We start from the raw sequence: 16,426 nt of genomic DNA on the forward strand, positions 1-16,426 counted from the left end.
TCCAACAAAGATTTTAGTTATGGAGACATTTTACTGCAGTTAAGGTTATTACTTTCGGTTTGCTTTGTCTTCTTTGTCTATTTCCTTAACTTCTATGTTAGACTATTGTCTTATACTGCATCCTGTCTTCTTTCTTAGATATGTAACTTTGATTCACCACTACAGGAGAATTTCTTCTTTTTCAATGCAAAAAAACCAAACCAAAAAAAATATGGTGAATATAAATGAACCTGCTTTTAAAACAGTAAAGACTAAACATACAGGGAATATACTAAGTAATACCGAAACAAAGAAAAGCATCAAGTTGCACAATAAAACAGCAATCTTAGCAGATGCAAATCTCCCTCAGTCAGTTAACAGGTGGAAGAGTGATTACAGATGAAGGCAATTTTATCATCTGCATAATGCATGAAATCCAGTGCCCACTCTGAAAAATCACCCACTTCTCATATTACATTAAAACAAACGGTATCTTCATGATCATAATACAAAATCATTTATTTCACAGTTAGGAGCTAGGAGGGGAAATCGGAGACCTCGGCGAGGGCTGGAGGCAGCAGTTGAGGCAGTGATGGCCATATTTAATGTGTGTTTAATGTTAAGTATTTCTTTCATTCCCATCGCTCCACATGTTAACAGCGCACAGTTTCTGAGCGCTGAATGTGTTTATTACCGAACACATTTCACAGGTCTTTACCGGTGGCACGGCCTGTCTGATTAAGTCATGGCCATTAGCATCATCACCATTAGGCTCCTGATGGTGCAGGGAGGCGGCCTGCAGACATTTACGATACCCGTGGGACTCAGGCTCTGTGTGTACGTCCATGTGTGTGTTGGGAGAATCATGGCCTGGAGGCTGATGATAGATTAACCGTTCTGATATAAAACACAGCTGCATAGGGACAGCGGTGTCAGACAATCTGCTCACTGGAACGCTAAATCTAAGACTTTCAAAGGCGTTTCATCCAAGATGACATACAGTAAGGACAAAATATGCTCGCCCCATTGAAATGCAATTGTTTTGATTTAGTTAAAACCTTGCAGATCTAAACTGTTCGCCTACTAAATGCGAGGAATGTTATAATTCTTCCAGTAGGAAACAGCAGAAAAGCTATAAAAATAACACTGATATAATTTTTATTTTATTTTATTTTTTTTTTAAATTTGTGTCCTCCAAATGAATTCCAAAACATCATTCTTCTTTCAAGCTTTTTTATCTGCTAAATAGTCTGATATGTTAGTGAGAAACATGTTAACTTTTCTGTTGTTTTAGATGAAATGAAGTGTACGTAAGGTTTAAATCTGGTCTGAATCCAAAGATGATGCTGTATTGACATGGTTTGCTCAAAACAAAAGAAAACAAGTGGTGCCAGGCAAAACAAACCCCGCCCTTCGCATACATTGTAGCTTATTTGGCATCAATCCAGCTGATGTCATCATGTCTACGTGTGTGCTGATGTCTGCATATCAATTATTCCTATATATGTGCCAGGTTTGAAGTAAATTGAACCAAAATTGATGTCTTTATCGACATTTAAAATTTCCCCCTTTATAAATAAACGGGAAAACAAAAAGATTTGAACAATTCATAAAAATTTTTAACTTTGACCAATTTTTTACAAAATGTAAACACATCTATTCTGGGTCACATGCAACCTATAAACCCAATTTGGTGTGAATTCAACAAATAGTTTTGCTGTTACAGTGTTAACTAACAGGGATAACTTCCACCTGAAGCTTATTTCACTTCATTCACCTAGTCAATCTTTGCTGAAGATACTGTAGTATTTAATAATTACTCCATATCTCTGCTTAAATCTAACATGATCAGTATCAGGTTTCTGAGACTTGTACTGTTAGAATCTAAATGCTCAGCTTCAGTCAGGGCCTGAATGGTAAATGTGGCCTGACAGCCGTATAAATACCACCAGGCTGGAATGTTCTGGAACGCTCTCCGTCTACGCAGCAGATGTTTGAACGCTGCTCCTCTCTAACCAGGATGGGAGCCTAAGAATGTGTGCACATGTGTACAGTATGTGTGTGTTTACATTGTCGGGCAGTTTTTTTTTTTTTTCTTTTCTTACCTGGGGTTCATCACCAGTCGTCTAAAGAAGTACGTCCAGGTGATGTAGTCCATGGCGTCCTGTTTTGATGAGATGGTGCCTGCAGCTATCTCAGCGTTTAGATGGTCTGACATCACGCTGAGGAGGCTGAGCGAACGACATATAAACATAACAAATAGTTTATTATCATTCAATAGGCTGCACTTTGCACACCAATCATTTGTCTCTGCAGCCTACTGGTAAAATCTTGTCTTGTTTAAGGTGTTAGTGTTTGATTATCTTTATTTCTTTTAATTGCTTTTTGTGTTTTTTCAGCTTTTATTCTTGTGAAACTCTGGACCTTGCACTGTTGCTTTTGTTTTCTTAAGGTTTGTCTCCTGAGAAACACTTTGTGAACTCGTTCTGTGAAAATTACTATCAAATACATTAACAAATTCTGTAGTGAAAATTATACTTACAGCTGAAATGTCTTCTACTCAGACCTTGATGAAAAAAGTCTATAGTTTTTGGCTTTAAAGACAGTCATTTGAGGAAACCAAATATCTGATTGTCACCTGGACTCCACAGGGAATGGCTCATAGAGGAACTTCTTGTAAAAGTCCTTCTTGATGTCATGGACGAGGATAACAGCTTTGCCCTGGTCATCGAACTGAGGCCGACCTGCTCGTCCCATCATCTGCAGAACATCTACACACAGCACATGCATAAAGTATTAAACAGATATATAAGTGAACCTGCAGCAAATTAATCAGCTGTTTTATTTATTCAAACCATTCTATTTGGGAGAAAATTCATTCACAGGATGACAGCTCACACTTGAACTTTTTTTTTTTTTTAGACTGAGGGCATCTGTCTTTTTTGACTCCTTCAACAATTTGGTTATAGACTAACATTAACCTGTACATGACAAAATGAGAATTTTAATTTCATCTCTTTCTAAAGCTTCATCATATCCATTCAGTTGCAGCTTTTGGCCGCTTAACAAGCAAATTCTCCTTTGGTAACAGATGATTTAACAACCATCTCCCAACTACAACTCAGTAATGTTAGACAATTTCCGGATGTTACTAAGAGGGGGCATTTATAGTAAGCTGAGAGTCCCTTGTATATTTACAATTTGGAATTCAATACTCAAATTATTACCATTATCCACTTTATGGATTAGACGGAAAAACCATGAATAAGACAAAACAAATATGAACCCAACTGTCTCAATCCAGGCTAAAAACAGGATTCCACAGACTCAGAAAGCCTCAGTAAAAGTACATCTTTGTTGTTGCTTTTAAGTTAATACCAGGATATGTTTAATTTTTGCAAAGTTTACTTCTAATTTTCTGCAGTTGTTGCTGTAAATGACGGTCTTCATCTCACTCAGTCTTTGGAACTGTAATAATGACAAAACACGGATGACCTAATCGGCTTTTATTGCCATTTATCAGTATCATGCTGAGGAATGAGTGAGTGATAAAGAAAAAAACAACAGCAAAAAAAAAAAGAAAAAACATCACTGTGTACCTGTAATCGGGTAGTCTATGTAACGCCTGGATTTGCCATCATAGTACTCGGTTCCCTTGACAACCACCAGGTGAGCGGGGAAGTTAACCCCCCAGGCCAGAGTGCTGGTGGCGATCAAAACCTGACACAGTGACAACAACGTTATTCATAATGTGAATATAATGCTATCAATGCAACAAAAGGTTCAAGATGTTACATAGATGGAGATATAAATGGTAGAACTGGCACCTGGATCTTGCAATTAACAAACAGCTCCTCCACTGTTTTTCTGTCTCTTTCATGAAGGCCAGCATGATGCATGCCGATCCCAAAGGCCAGCGTCAGCTTCAGGTTGGAGTCTCGGATTGTGGCGATGATTGCCTCTATCTATAGAACAAAGAACACAGGCCATGTCAGATCTTTGAGACATTCACTAGTACAGCAGGCTAACATCATTCAACAACTGAGGTATTAATTGGTTTACATATGGATGGAAAATGAAAGTGTACATTATTAGGTGCATACTGTATGACTATGACTGTAATAATGGTTGCAAAAGCTGTGTTTCCTCAGTAGAGTTATGCACTAGAACAGTGGCTCCCAGCCTTTTTTGGCTCTTTACCCTATTTTAACATCACACATTTCTGGCGACCCCACAAAGTGAGAATTTTATTTTCCTCGGTCAAAATATGTACAGTCAGTCCAGCTTGGATTTTCAAGGCTGACAATTAATACTGAACAAACAATAACTCAAACTATGAATTATGAAAGAGCTGCAGCATCTGAAATCGACCACAATGAACATCTGAAAGATAAACAGTACCATAGTGCTTCAGTTTCAGCTTCAGTTTGTCAAGTCTTTTAATGTATTGGGATTGTCTCTCTCAACTCACCATATATTTTTTAATAGTAATTTTATTTTTATTTTTATCAATTACTATAAATTTCAGGCGACCCCACGTAGGGTCCCGACCCCAAGGTTGAAAAACACTGCACTAGAACCACTATCAGTTGAATGAACTATCAAAACAGACGTAACATCAGCAAAAAACAAAGATCCTTTCCCTTTGACAAAGAAAGAAATATAATCCATGCTGAAACTACTTCATGGCTGCACATCTGTAACTCCACATGTAATGAATCAGTTAAACAGCCAACAACTGATTGAATTTATGTAGCACACATTCACTCAGTGTGGAAGAAGAAACTGGAAGGCCACTGGGGCCAGGTTGAGGTTTTGTATCTTCTCTAAGAACTGTACGATTTATAGTACAGACAGATTCCATGCAAAATAATGGCAAATGTCCACAGATGGAGAGGCAGTTTTTGATATGAAGAGAGCAGGTTTCAGGCTTTTATTTGCTTTGTGGCTGTGTACAATACTGATATGAAGGTGGATGAACAAATACATTGCCTTATCTTTTTTGCCCTATTCCGCAATGACAACACAGCCTACCTGACAGTTTTAAAGGAGTATTATCTTCAGTGGCATTTCTTTGCTTAATACAGAAAATAATATTAGAAGTACTAGGGAGATGAGGGGAAAAAACAAAAAAACACAAGCCATGACGCCACAGAGAAGACAAGGTCTGAGCAAAGACTTTTTCTTAAAGCTGAGACGGATGCTGATGCTGCAGCTGAGGCCAGTTATTTGATGAGTGTTCATTTCCAAAACAGGGAAGCCATTTACTGTAGGGCAGTTTCTGAAGGACTCCATGCTGGAAGTTGCTGATATTTTATGCTACACTATTCACTGTCCTCAAGCCACACAAACACCTACTGGGTTAATGGAGAAAGTCTAAAATGAATGTTTTCCTTCAATATACCACTAACTTAATAAATGTATTTTCAACTTCATCATACATATAGCAAATGTAATCTGTCCATCATTATGTGCCTCTAGAATGTATTTGCTGTGGTAAATTAGTGTGTGGAAAATTATTGAATTACAAGATACAGATACATATTTTCTCATTAATTGGTGTGTTTATATGGATGTTATACCAGCCGAATAAAATAAAGTGGATTGCACGAGCATACCAAGAGGAGACATTACAAATAAACATTTTAATTAACAACACATATAAAATTAACTACAATAGTCACATGATGTGTCTCATTAGAACTGCGATATATCCTTCAAATGTAATTTCGTCTGCACAGATACTCAGAGGAAATGGAAATGGAAAGTGAAAATCCAGGCCACAGTGGAAGAGCAGCAGCGGGGAGAAAGAGCTGTCAGGTCGGAGAGGGTATTCAGGGCAGCGGGTGACCCCCGGTGAGAGTTAAGCAGCTATCGCCAGACGCCTGTCAGTCAAACAGCAGGGAGCTGAGCCGCTACACGGGCCAGCGCAGAGAGGCAGCAGGCAGCTGCACATATCAGACGAACACACACAGAGGCCGCGGATAGAAAAAAGGCCTATGTTATATGACAGTACATATTTACATTGAGATGGGGAATCTGCATGGTTCAGGAAGGCAAATTCCAGACTCTGTAATGCTTCTACAACGCATGTATCATTTTAAAACTCCTTGGCCACATTAATAATGCTCCTCCAGGTGTAATTATTGTAAACAGAGAAGGTGATGATTGAAATGATTGTCAGGAACGCATGTTTCCACTAGTTATCTCCACAATGATGGTATAGACTGTGCATCATCTCCATTGGATGTAACATCCCTTTTCCTGTACGGAGCTACAAAACAATGAACCTTTGAGGCATAAAGCAATTTATTGATTTTATACAATTTTGTTTATGGCAATTGCAGTAATCATGTAGCTGTAAAAATGGGTAGAATTACTGTAGCTAGATATTCATGTGTAATATTCTGAGATTTATGCAGTGAATGATAAATGAATACAAAAAGCCAATTATTAAAGACACAATGATTCAATTGTTTTCTTTTGTCCTGAGTGAATGTGAAAATACCTTTAAACAGTATGATTTACGAATGCCTATTAAAATGTTTAATACAGTCAGGGTGACCAACTGACTGACCAAACATTCATGAAGGTCCAGGTTTACACCTTTACATTTGCAAGCAGCAGGCTGTCCTTCTGGACACAATCCATTACTTACCTACCACAGCTGATTTCTGCTATAGTTTGCTTACATAGTGGCTACTTGTGCAATTTATTAACCTCAAAACAGCTCTTTTAAAAATGCATAATGCAAAATTGTCTGGCAAGACTGATTTGGCAATCCTGCATCTGTGCTCCAGCCTCAGTGGTTAAATCATAAGTGTGGTTAAATCCCATATTTCAGACTCATTCCCATGGCTGTTGTGAGTGACTGCTGTTGGTTACTTTCCCCACAAATCACAATGTAGTAGAAGTGTTGGTGCACATGCAATGAGGATAAATCCACAGCAGCTGCGTTTATACAGACCGTAATGTTCTACCGATGATCAGAATAATATCCCAATCAGAAAAAAATGCCTCACGTAACCACCTCAATGGGAGAAGGGCCTGATCTGGCTGATCTTAAAATACTTTCATTCAGGTTGAAAGGGATGGATGGTGAAAATCTGTTCCATAGGGAAATGTATCCACGTACACACTCAATGTGACTATGTCTCTCTGTTTGGAATTCAATTGATCAGTTTAGTGCATGTTTCCTCCATGTTAGGATGGGGGTTTCCAAGAGGGACAGAAACATAAAAGTTAGAATCTTTTCTGTTCAGTAAAATATAGGAGGATTATTGAGCACCTTGATGCTGGAAATGCTTAAAACAGTGAGCTGCTCAAAGAAAATGTTCTAAAATATTAATAAAATCAGAATAACCACATTTAAAACTATTAGAACAAAATTAACAAGCTTAACAGCAAGTGGACTACTTTGCAGATGACAAAAAAGTTATACTCTGATCAAGTGCTTTGGGGCATGCAAAAAATACATTATTAAGTTGAAATCTTTAATCAAAAATGTTGTCCATGTGGTTGTTAAAATGTGTTTGTTATGTTTGCTTTCCTCTGCTGTACTTTTGGTTTGTTCACTCTGTGTTTATTTTTCAAAATGTGGACAAATTGTAATATTGGATGTTTTTTTGATTAACTCTTGAATAAAAAGACTGACAAGAAAAATGTTGTCCATGTTACCAACAGCTGCTGCCAACCAGACTGCTAAAGTTTTGAGTTTGCATGTATGAATATGAAGGTTGGTACTGGTACTAAATAGATAAATAAGATTTGATGAACTAAACAATACCATTTAGGTGTCATTAATTGGCCATATCATACAGTACATGGCCTCAGTATGTGTGTGTTTAGGGCAGTAAGAAACACATGTTGTGATAATTACAGTCCACGCCTCCATCAGGCCTTTCTGTACGAGTGTTGTACAAATATTTGCACACTTATTCCAAATGTGAACACAAAGGAGTCGTTTGCTCCCATCTTGAACTGATCCAAAGGTATGCACAGACAATATAATGGAGGATGACACAGGCTTTTCCGGCACGAGTTGGGTTGGATTCCATCTGTAATTACACTTAAACCGGCACTTAGGCAGAAAAATGGAGAATCAGCAAAATTCTGCAAGAACGGGGGGAAGAAAGTTTTCAAGAATATGGGAACATGGGAATATAGGCGGATATACAAAGATAACAGCCATTAATAGGAGCATAAATATGAGAGAACTTGTTGGGATATGAGCATTGTATCATAGGTCATATCAAAAAGTAAGATATAGTGATAATATTTATTTGCCAGGTCGTGCTTTACTAGGAATTCCCCACCTATAAAAATTAAATATTACAATTAGTATATGATATTGAACTCCATTTTTGATTTAATACATTATTTCTTCTTCATTTCCACTAAAGTGATTTATATTCTTTTTATGAAGAGGAACATCGTCTATATTAAAGAGTGAGATTTCATCTAAATTACCTCCTTAGGAGTCTAAAGGTGTCCAGACTTTCTCTTATGTGTGACTTCACATTTTAATTCATTCGATATTTGCTGCTTTTCATGTCTTTTCCATTTATTACTGAGTCTGTGTGAACTTGATGATTATGTGTTGCAACATTAAATCCTAAAGGACATGTACTACCAGTCACTTAGATGTTTAATTTGATTACCCAGCTATGTTAAACGAAGCCATATAATAATAATCACATAGTATTTGTTTTAATGAATGTAAGAGAAATCAAACTTTGTAGAGGGTAAAATTTCAAGTGCCTCTCATTCTCTCTGTGTCAGTTTTCTCTCATATAAAATAATGTTTGAGGGTAAAAACAGATTTTATAAAGAGTGGATAAATATATTTGTTATTTCAGTTTGATGTGAGCCCATGTCACTGCAGCTACTCCAGTGAGCGAGGGAGGCACAGCTAAGTGTTAACAGCACCACATAACCTTAAGGGATGGCACAACAACCTCATCAAGCCACACAACACATGACTCAGAGCAGTAGAGTCCAGATTGCAGTTCCAGTAGCGGTCACGTATTAACATAGTACACCTCATACCTCTCTCTCATCCTGATGCAGCCACTGTTTGGGGTTGTCCTCCGTGGCCAGGAAGGCGATAAGGTCCAGGGCGGTCAGTCGAGTTTGCCGTCGTGAGGAGACAAAGATCAGTACTGGCTTGGCTGGGGAATGGCTGCGTATCGCTGTAGAGACAAAAGACAAAAATAGGGTCAGGTTTCACATGATGAGTGCTGATCACTTTGATACTCCTCTAGATGCAAGAACCAAGAAGCGACAGAGAGCTGCCTTAGCTGAACCAAAACTGTAAACTTATTCTCTTGTTATTTTCCAAAAAGAATAATTATAATGTTCATTCCTTAACTACTCACACTTAAATAAATACAAGATTGAAATGTTGAATGAGCAACTTACTGAATAAAAAGCCAGAAATATATCACATGTATAAATGCCTATTACAACTTAGGGTTGATTCAATTTAGATCCATTCAACTGTGATTGACAAGGACTCAGTCGATTTGATTTCTATTTCAATGTGATTCGACTCAATACTGATTTGGTTAGAAATGATGCATTTCAGTATCAATACCAATTTCCATCTAAGAAAAATTATGCTTTACATTGTAACGGAACACTCTGACCAGGTATATAATTAAAATTATTGACCACAAAGCAATTACATTAACATACATTTTACTTAACATGACCAACAAGTGCCAGTAAGTGCTTTCTTTAGAGTGGCGGTGACCAGTTGGGTTAAAGCTCAACCTTTACTTGAGCACAGCAAAAAGACATATTTCAACCCATAAAGACCTAGTGCTAATTTTATGTCAGTCCCTAAATGAATATTTCTCTCTATTTAACCTTTCTTGCATGTTATTTCACCATTTATCATCATATTATCTTCTGTATTTTGCATTTTTTTCAGTGAAAATCAGGTATTTTCCTGTATTTAATATAGTGATCATGTATATGTTCATAAAATCTCAGCTTAAGTTGAGGGTTATTATATTAAAGATAGAGAAAACTGAAGAAAACGTGACTTTTTCAGCAAAAATATCAATAACTGAGCATAAAAACAAGTGTCTACAATCACTGTCATTTATCAAACTACATGGGTTTTACTGACGAATCAGTGTTGTAGAAGATGACGGTGTTTCCACATTCACTACAGAGCCTTTGAATGTCCAAATGAGTCATATCTGATATCCGTGAAAATATGAAAAGTGCAGTTTACATCAAATATTTCAAAGTAATGACAGGCTTAGTGGTTCAGAAGTTATTAACCATTTGAGATCACTAGATGGTAGCTGTTTGGGTCTTTATGGGTTAAAATTAGTATCAGATCATTCAAATGAAGACTAGAATCCTAATAAAGTATGTGTGCATCACCCGTGCATGCAGGTGCTCAGCAGTACCTTGGAAGGTGGGTTTGTTCATGGTAGCCATGCGAGGGCAGTAGTGCTGTCCTGGGAAACCATGGATGTGAACTTCCAGCGGTACGGGCCGAACAGACGGACGGAAGTTAAACAGACCCACCTGTTACACAAAAAAGAGAGGGAGGAGGGGATGAGAGTCAAGGCGAAGAAAAAAAGGAGGGAGATTTAATGTGAGCAGCTGGTGATGTGAAGCCCCATCTGGCTGAACGTTGAAGTGTCTGTCACTGTCACTGAGGAACAGAGCGGCAGGCTGCTGCTGGACTGTGTTCAACCTTTGCACTGTCTGCTCTGTTTTATGTCTGACCAGCTTTTACAGGGTGATGTACGGATGCAGAGATGTTAAGGGATGTGTTGAAGTGTGTCGTATTGCTGTGTGTGGATTGTGGTAAGGGCAGCTCCTGGATAATGGACCGGGCAGTGAGAATCTAGCAGCTCAGATCAAACAGCAGTCAGCCTCTCAGATTTATGGATGGCTCACAGCCAGCCTGGCTTACAAACACTGTTTCTGTACAGCTGAGGCAGCAGAGCAAAAACCACCTAGAATATTCTGAAATGTGATGACAAGAAATACATAATACATCATCTGATCATTTAAAATGGTATTCAACAGTCTAAAACAAGGATAAACCTCACTGTAAATGTAAATAGAAACAAAAAAAAATCTTTAACAACCTGCTAGTAGGGCCTTAACTTCTGACACTATAAAGTTTAAGCATGGGTGGAATTACTATTCTTAGTGTGTCTAATGCAAAAAACTTTTAAAGTATAGGTCATAGGGTAAATGTGAAGTAAATGTTTCATATATCAAGAATTTTTTTTTTTTTTTCGTGTATAATATAATATTTTGGTCTCAGTGTGCTGGACATTTATGCTACTGTCTTGTCTCACCCACTGTATGTGCCATGCAGTAGATACACATTTATTTTAATCAATCTGTCTCAACATTCCGCTTAGTATTGACTCTGAAGTAAATGGTGTTAGGCATTTCAATTCAATTAAGTTGCTTTTGTTCTCTTGTTCTTCTGTTGAGACAAAATACTAACACAATAGTGATAATTACTGCATAATAATTAAACTTAAACATAAATCTATCATGTTTGATGACCGTCTGATAAATTTCATTATTTTTATAACACTCTGAAGCCTGTCTGCTTAATTCTAAAAGAAGTAGTAGAAGCCAACATGTTGTATTTCTATTCTACATAGTAGTCAACCAGGTTGTTCTATGTCTGATTTCCAGGCTTTGTTGTCTTGTGCCTGTAATACTTTTTTTGAGTTTAAGACTATAGTTTGTTCATCTTTTGAGAAATATGCAGCTGATCTTGACCTGTTCGTGATTATGATTGGTAACCTGGTTCCAACTCCATTTTGTTTTATGTGAACATGATAACTACAGCAGTCAGAAAGCCTGGGTTGACAGAGTGAGTTAACCACCTTAGTGATACCACCAAATATTTGGTTTTGTTGAACCAGGTAATGTAAAAAAAAAAAACATCCTGGCTCTGCTGAACATTCTTTGTGATACGGACATTGAGTCACTGAAGGTGAACTGAACAACATGTAAACACATTGTTATTAATGTGTTTTTTTATCATTAGATCCATATTTTTATGATGGTATGAATTATGGGTAATCTGCTCAAGTCTGCATCCTAAAATGACTTTCTAGATGTATTCTGTACCACAAATAAAGTGCTGTGCACAGCCTTTTTATCATTGTGAGTTGGAAGTTTTCCCTGAAACAGACTCAAGTGAGAGCTTAAAAAAAACAAAAGCTAGGGGTGTTAAAAGAGTTGGAAATAGACTGAATACATTAAAATACAGAGACTACGCAGAAATCTAAGTAAACCTCATAATAGTTTTTTTCCCCAACAACCTTAAAATTACCTTTAATCCAGAAAAAGACAGTCTGAAAGATTATTAGCTCACATGAAGAGAGTTAAATATTGGCTCTGACCTTATGTATAAAAACATATCAGTTTGGTTCTTTCTATTAGTCTCTGTATTATTTTGAGACTCTCTTCTGCTTCAAACTGACAAGCCAACTCTTCCATCTGCATCGCTGTCGTCATCCCTGGTGATTAGAACTTAAGCATGGCATCCAGACACAGGACTGCAGCCCATCACAGAGATTAACTACAACTTAACTCTGGGCCAAAAGTATCTGTTTATCTTAATTGCTATTATTATATACATTCAGATAAATAAGAACGGGCAGAGAGGAAATGAACCGTAAAAACATGGAGTGAGACAAAGACTGTGGTTTCTGGCTGGCTTCACTGCGGCACTGTTCTTGGTACACACAGCCAATCCTCAGTATTACTGAAACAAGGGAGCTTATGAAGACGATCCCTGTATCTGGCCAAAGAACAGGGTCAGGAGGTGAGAGGAATACACTGACAAGGCATTTCTGTTGAGCATGATCTGATATCTGTTGTAGAGAGGAGATTTTTTTTTTTTGTGCGTGGTGGGTCCAGACCTGTCCGATTCCCAGCCAGTCAGCGAGGTCTCGAGCGTTGGCCAGAGCCGTCGACAGACCCACCACTCGAACGCCCTTAGACGTGTGGGAGGAGATGAAGTTGGTCCTGGACACGATGACCTCCAGCACTGGACCTCTGTCCTCCCCTGGATCAGGCAAAATGTTTAAGACTTATTTTTGATGATACAATACACTGACAAACGTTTCTTTGCTTTTTGCTGGCACAGCGAAGAGGAAAATAAAGGAGCTGGAGAAAGACTGCTGGTTCCTATCAAAGTATCTAAACCAGGCAGATTAATATCAGGAAATCTGGAAAAAACTAGTCAGAGGAATGGAGAAGAACATACAGGGTGTCCATAAAGTCTATTTACAATTTAACAAATTTATTACAAAAGCAAATTAATAGACAAATCTGTGAAAATTATTACAAACACCTCTATATGGGCACCACAAAGCACATCAAGACTGTACTAGATTTGTTTCCATGCTGGCTGTATTACAGCCTCATCAATGGTGTCAATGGCATCAGAGAACTTCTGTTTCAGGTTGCTGATGCCCCGCATTTTTGTTCGAGATGCGATATCTTTAACACAACCCCATAGAAAAAAATCCAGGGGAGTGATAGCTGGTGAACGAGGTGTCCAGGGAATTGGACCATCCCTTCTAATCCACTGGTCTGGAAATGTTTCATTTAGGAACTCACCAACATACAGTCCCCAATGTAGTGGTGCAACATCTTATTGGAAAACAATGGTTGGTTGAAGGTCATCCAGTTGTGGTGCCACATATTCAGTCAAAAGGTCAAGGTAAACATTTGCAGATATCTTGATCTCTCGTTGAAGAAAAATGGACCAACAATTCGATTGCACTGTGCAATGCAATGTGATTAAAAACTTAGATAACCACTGAGTATGTAGAACAAATCTGATTAACATACAGTTGCAGAAAAAAAATTATTAGACCACCCTTGTTTTCTTCAATTTCTTGTTCATTTTAATGCCTGGTACAACATAACGTAACAAATATAGCTCATAAGAGTTTAATTTCAGAGCTGATATCTATCCGTTTACCATGGTTTTCTTGATAATAACCAAAATCACTTCAGTTCTTACATCAATAGCTTTGACATTGTACTGCCAAAAACAGTGCTTTTAGGCATTCCATGTTTACTTTTCTGTCTGTTTTAGTCACATGATACACACAGGAGTTAGTACTTGATACCCTAACCATTGCTTTTGATGACTTGATGGTCGAATAATTTTTCAGCAACTGTATGTTATCAATTGCTTTTGTAATAATTTTTTTTAATTGTAAAGAGACTTTGTTGACACTCTGTATTACTCCAAATGTGTTTACAGCGAATTAGTTGTAATGAGCAAAACATTGATTCAACACTTAAAATACACAGCATCTTGGAAATAAATAAATTAGAATGGTACAACATCTGTGCCACCAGCTAACAAATATTCATTTATTTTCCACAATGCTGGGGATATCCTAATTTTTCTGCTTGAAAACAGCGATGTTTGAGGTTTTTTTGGTCACGTACCGAGCAGGTGGATCTCATCAATGATGAGAATGGCCACTTTCTGAACGTAGCTTCTGTTCTGCCAGCTTCTGCTCACTCCGTCCCATTTCTCCGGTGTGGTGACGATGAGGTCAGCCTGTGCTATAGCTCTCATGTCAGGGGTCACATCACCCGTCAGCTCCACCACTCTAAGCAGAGATGTACAACAAATCATCTTCGGAACTGTACCTTTGTATACCTGTACATTCAGTGTTATTTTTTTGTACTATGGACATTTAAACCTCACCTCTGCTAACAACTGCTAATGACCAAATATGTGTTCTCACTCACTTCTTCCCCAGTTTCTCCTCCATCCTGATCTTCCAGTCCTCAATCCTCTCTCTGACCAGGGCTTTTAGGGGGGCAATATACACCACCTAAACTCACAGGAACAAACGGATTACGGAACGAAATAAAACTCACATATTGTCCTCTAATACCACTAGGTCTAAATGTACACTAGGTCAGATTTGTTTTGTGTTTCTGATATCATTGTAACACCATATTCATACAGACACAACTACAAGGTTGCAGTGTTCACAATTTAACGTAAGTTTCATGTGTAATGATGATGTCTTCACTTCTATCTCTATTTCTCCTCTGATGCTTTATATATTTGGCTGATGCAACAAAACACAGATGACCAAATGAATGAAAATGCAAATAAAATTCAGTCCTTTGGGCTAGACTCTTTTGGACATTTACTCTAAAATATAATCACCTTATTATACACAATGGCTGCTCAAGGGTTGCAGCTGTTAAGTACCAGTATTTCTAAAGTCAGCTTCTGTGATGGAAAAAGCACCTTAATACTGATTCCTAACATCAGTCTCTGTGTATATTGCATATATATTAAATGGGTGGTGTATACTTTATACTTGATAACTTGATTTGAGCAGGTCTGACGTTCTAACCTTAGAGGTTGGATACTGGTTGAAGACCCTGAACATGGCCATCTCTGCAGCGATGGTTTTTCCAGAGCCTGTTGGCGCCCCCAGCAGGACATTGGTGTCGGTGTGATACAACGTGTGGAAGATCTGTGTCTGGATGGGGTTGAAGTGGGTAAACTTGTAAAGGCTCTCGTACTCCACGTTACCCAGAGCGGTCACTGGTAATGGCTGTAGGTCCAGCAGCTCTGAGAGAGAAAACACAGCAAAGTTAAATTCAGAACCTAAGGATGAAAAGAGGAAGATCCACAGCTGCTAACACAAAACAAAAACAGACACAATAATATGAGATATGTTGCTTAATGTAACAGCTCAGTGTTAACACATTACTATTTTCCCACTGATGGTCATTTGTCAGCTGATGCTTCTTCTCTAAACACTGCAGCAGATGTTTGCACTTCGCTAGAAACACTGGAGTATTTTTCTCTATTTTTGCTTATTGTTGTTTGCACAGCTGGACACGCTCATCATGTTGAGTATGCAGCAATATTTATACAGCGTGACATAATTTTGACTATCTATTCAACACTTTTTGCTACATGTATATACTGTCTTTTGTTAGCTGAAAAGAAAGAAACTGTCTTTCTGACTAACATCCAAAATGGAAAACACCCATCTGAAACTGAATGTGAAATTTGTCTTTTCCTAAATCTCTAGGCTCAATTGTTATTTATATATCGATTATATGTTCTGATATGTTCTAATGTTCTTCATGCGTCTCCCTTAAACATCAACATGTTTAGGAGAATTAGATTTGACAAACTGATACTCTTCTATAAGCAGGAATTTTAAGAACAAACGACTGGAGAGTTTGCTCAAACGCTGCTTTTTCTATTGGTCTGTGATGTGATCTCTGTGATCTGCTGTGGGTTTTTGTTAGTGAAGCTGCTGCAGGGTAATAGTCCCTGCTCTTACAGAGGGGAAATGTGGTCAAATGTAATATCCCGGTTCCTTTGCAGATCTGAGACGCGAATGAGTGGAGTATGAGGGGATTAGATGCTTTTGTTCTC

The 16,426-nt window shown here is 38.0% G+C and overlaps 1 protein-coding gene across 3 annotated transcripts in view; it reads right to left on the minus strand.

Moving 5' to 3' along the window:
• ascc3 (activating signal cointegrator 1 complex subunit 3) overlaps positions 1-16,426 on the minus strand; it is a 164,303-nt gene that overhangs the window by 23,821 nt on the left and 124,056 nt on the right. For all 3 annotated transcript variants that reach the window (XM_030158291.1, XM_030158289.1, XM_030158290.1), the window contains 10 exons: positions 15,384-15,604; positions 14,761-14,846; positions 14,452-14,618; positions 12,903-13,048; positions 10,404-10,524; positions 9,028-9,170; positions 3,807-3,944; positions 3,579-3,699; positions 2,618-2,750; positions 2,085-2,210 (listed from right to left, as the gene is read on the minus strand). In XM_030158291.1, coding sequence (XP_030014151.1) covers positions 2,085-2,210; positions 2,618-2,750; positions 3,579-3,699; positions 3,807-3,944; positions 9,028-9,170; positions 10,404-10,524; positions 12,903-13,048; positions 14,452-14,618; positions 14,761-14,846; positions 15,384-15,604 — 1,402 coding nt within the window. The remainder of the gene's footprint in view (positions 1-2,084; positions 2,211-2,617; positions 2,751-3,578; positions 3,700-3,806; positions 3,945-9,027; positions 9,171-10,403; positions 10,525-12,902; positions 13,049-14,451; positions 14,619-14,760; positions 14,847-15,383; positions 15,605-16,426) is intronic.

This window comes from Sphaeramia orbicularis, chromosome 16 (assembly GCF_902148855.1).
Source record: "Sphaeramia orbicularis chromosome 16, fSphaOr1.1, whole genome shotgun sequence".
NCBI classification, from domain to species: domain Eukaryota; kingdom Metazoa; phylum Chordata; class Actinopteri; order Kurtiformes; family Apogonidae; genus Sphaeramia; species Sphaeramia orbicularis.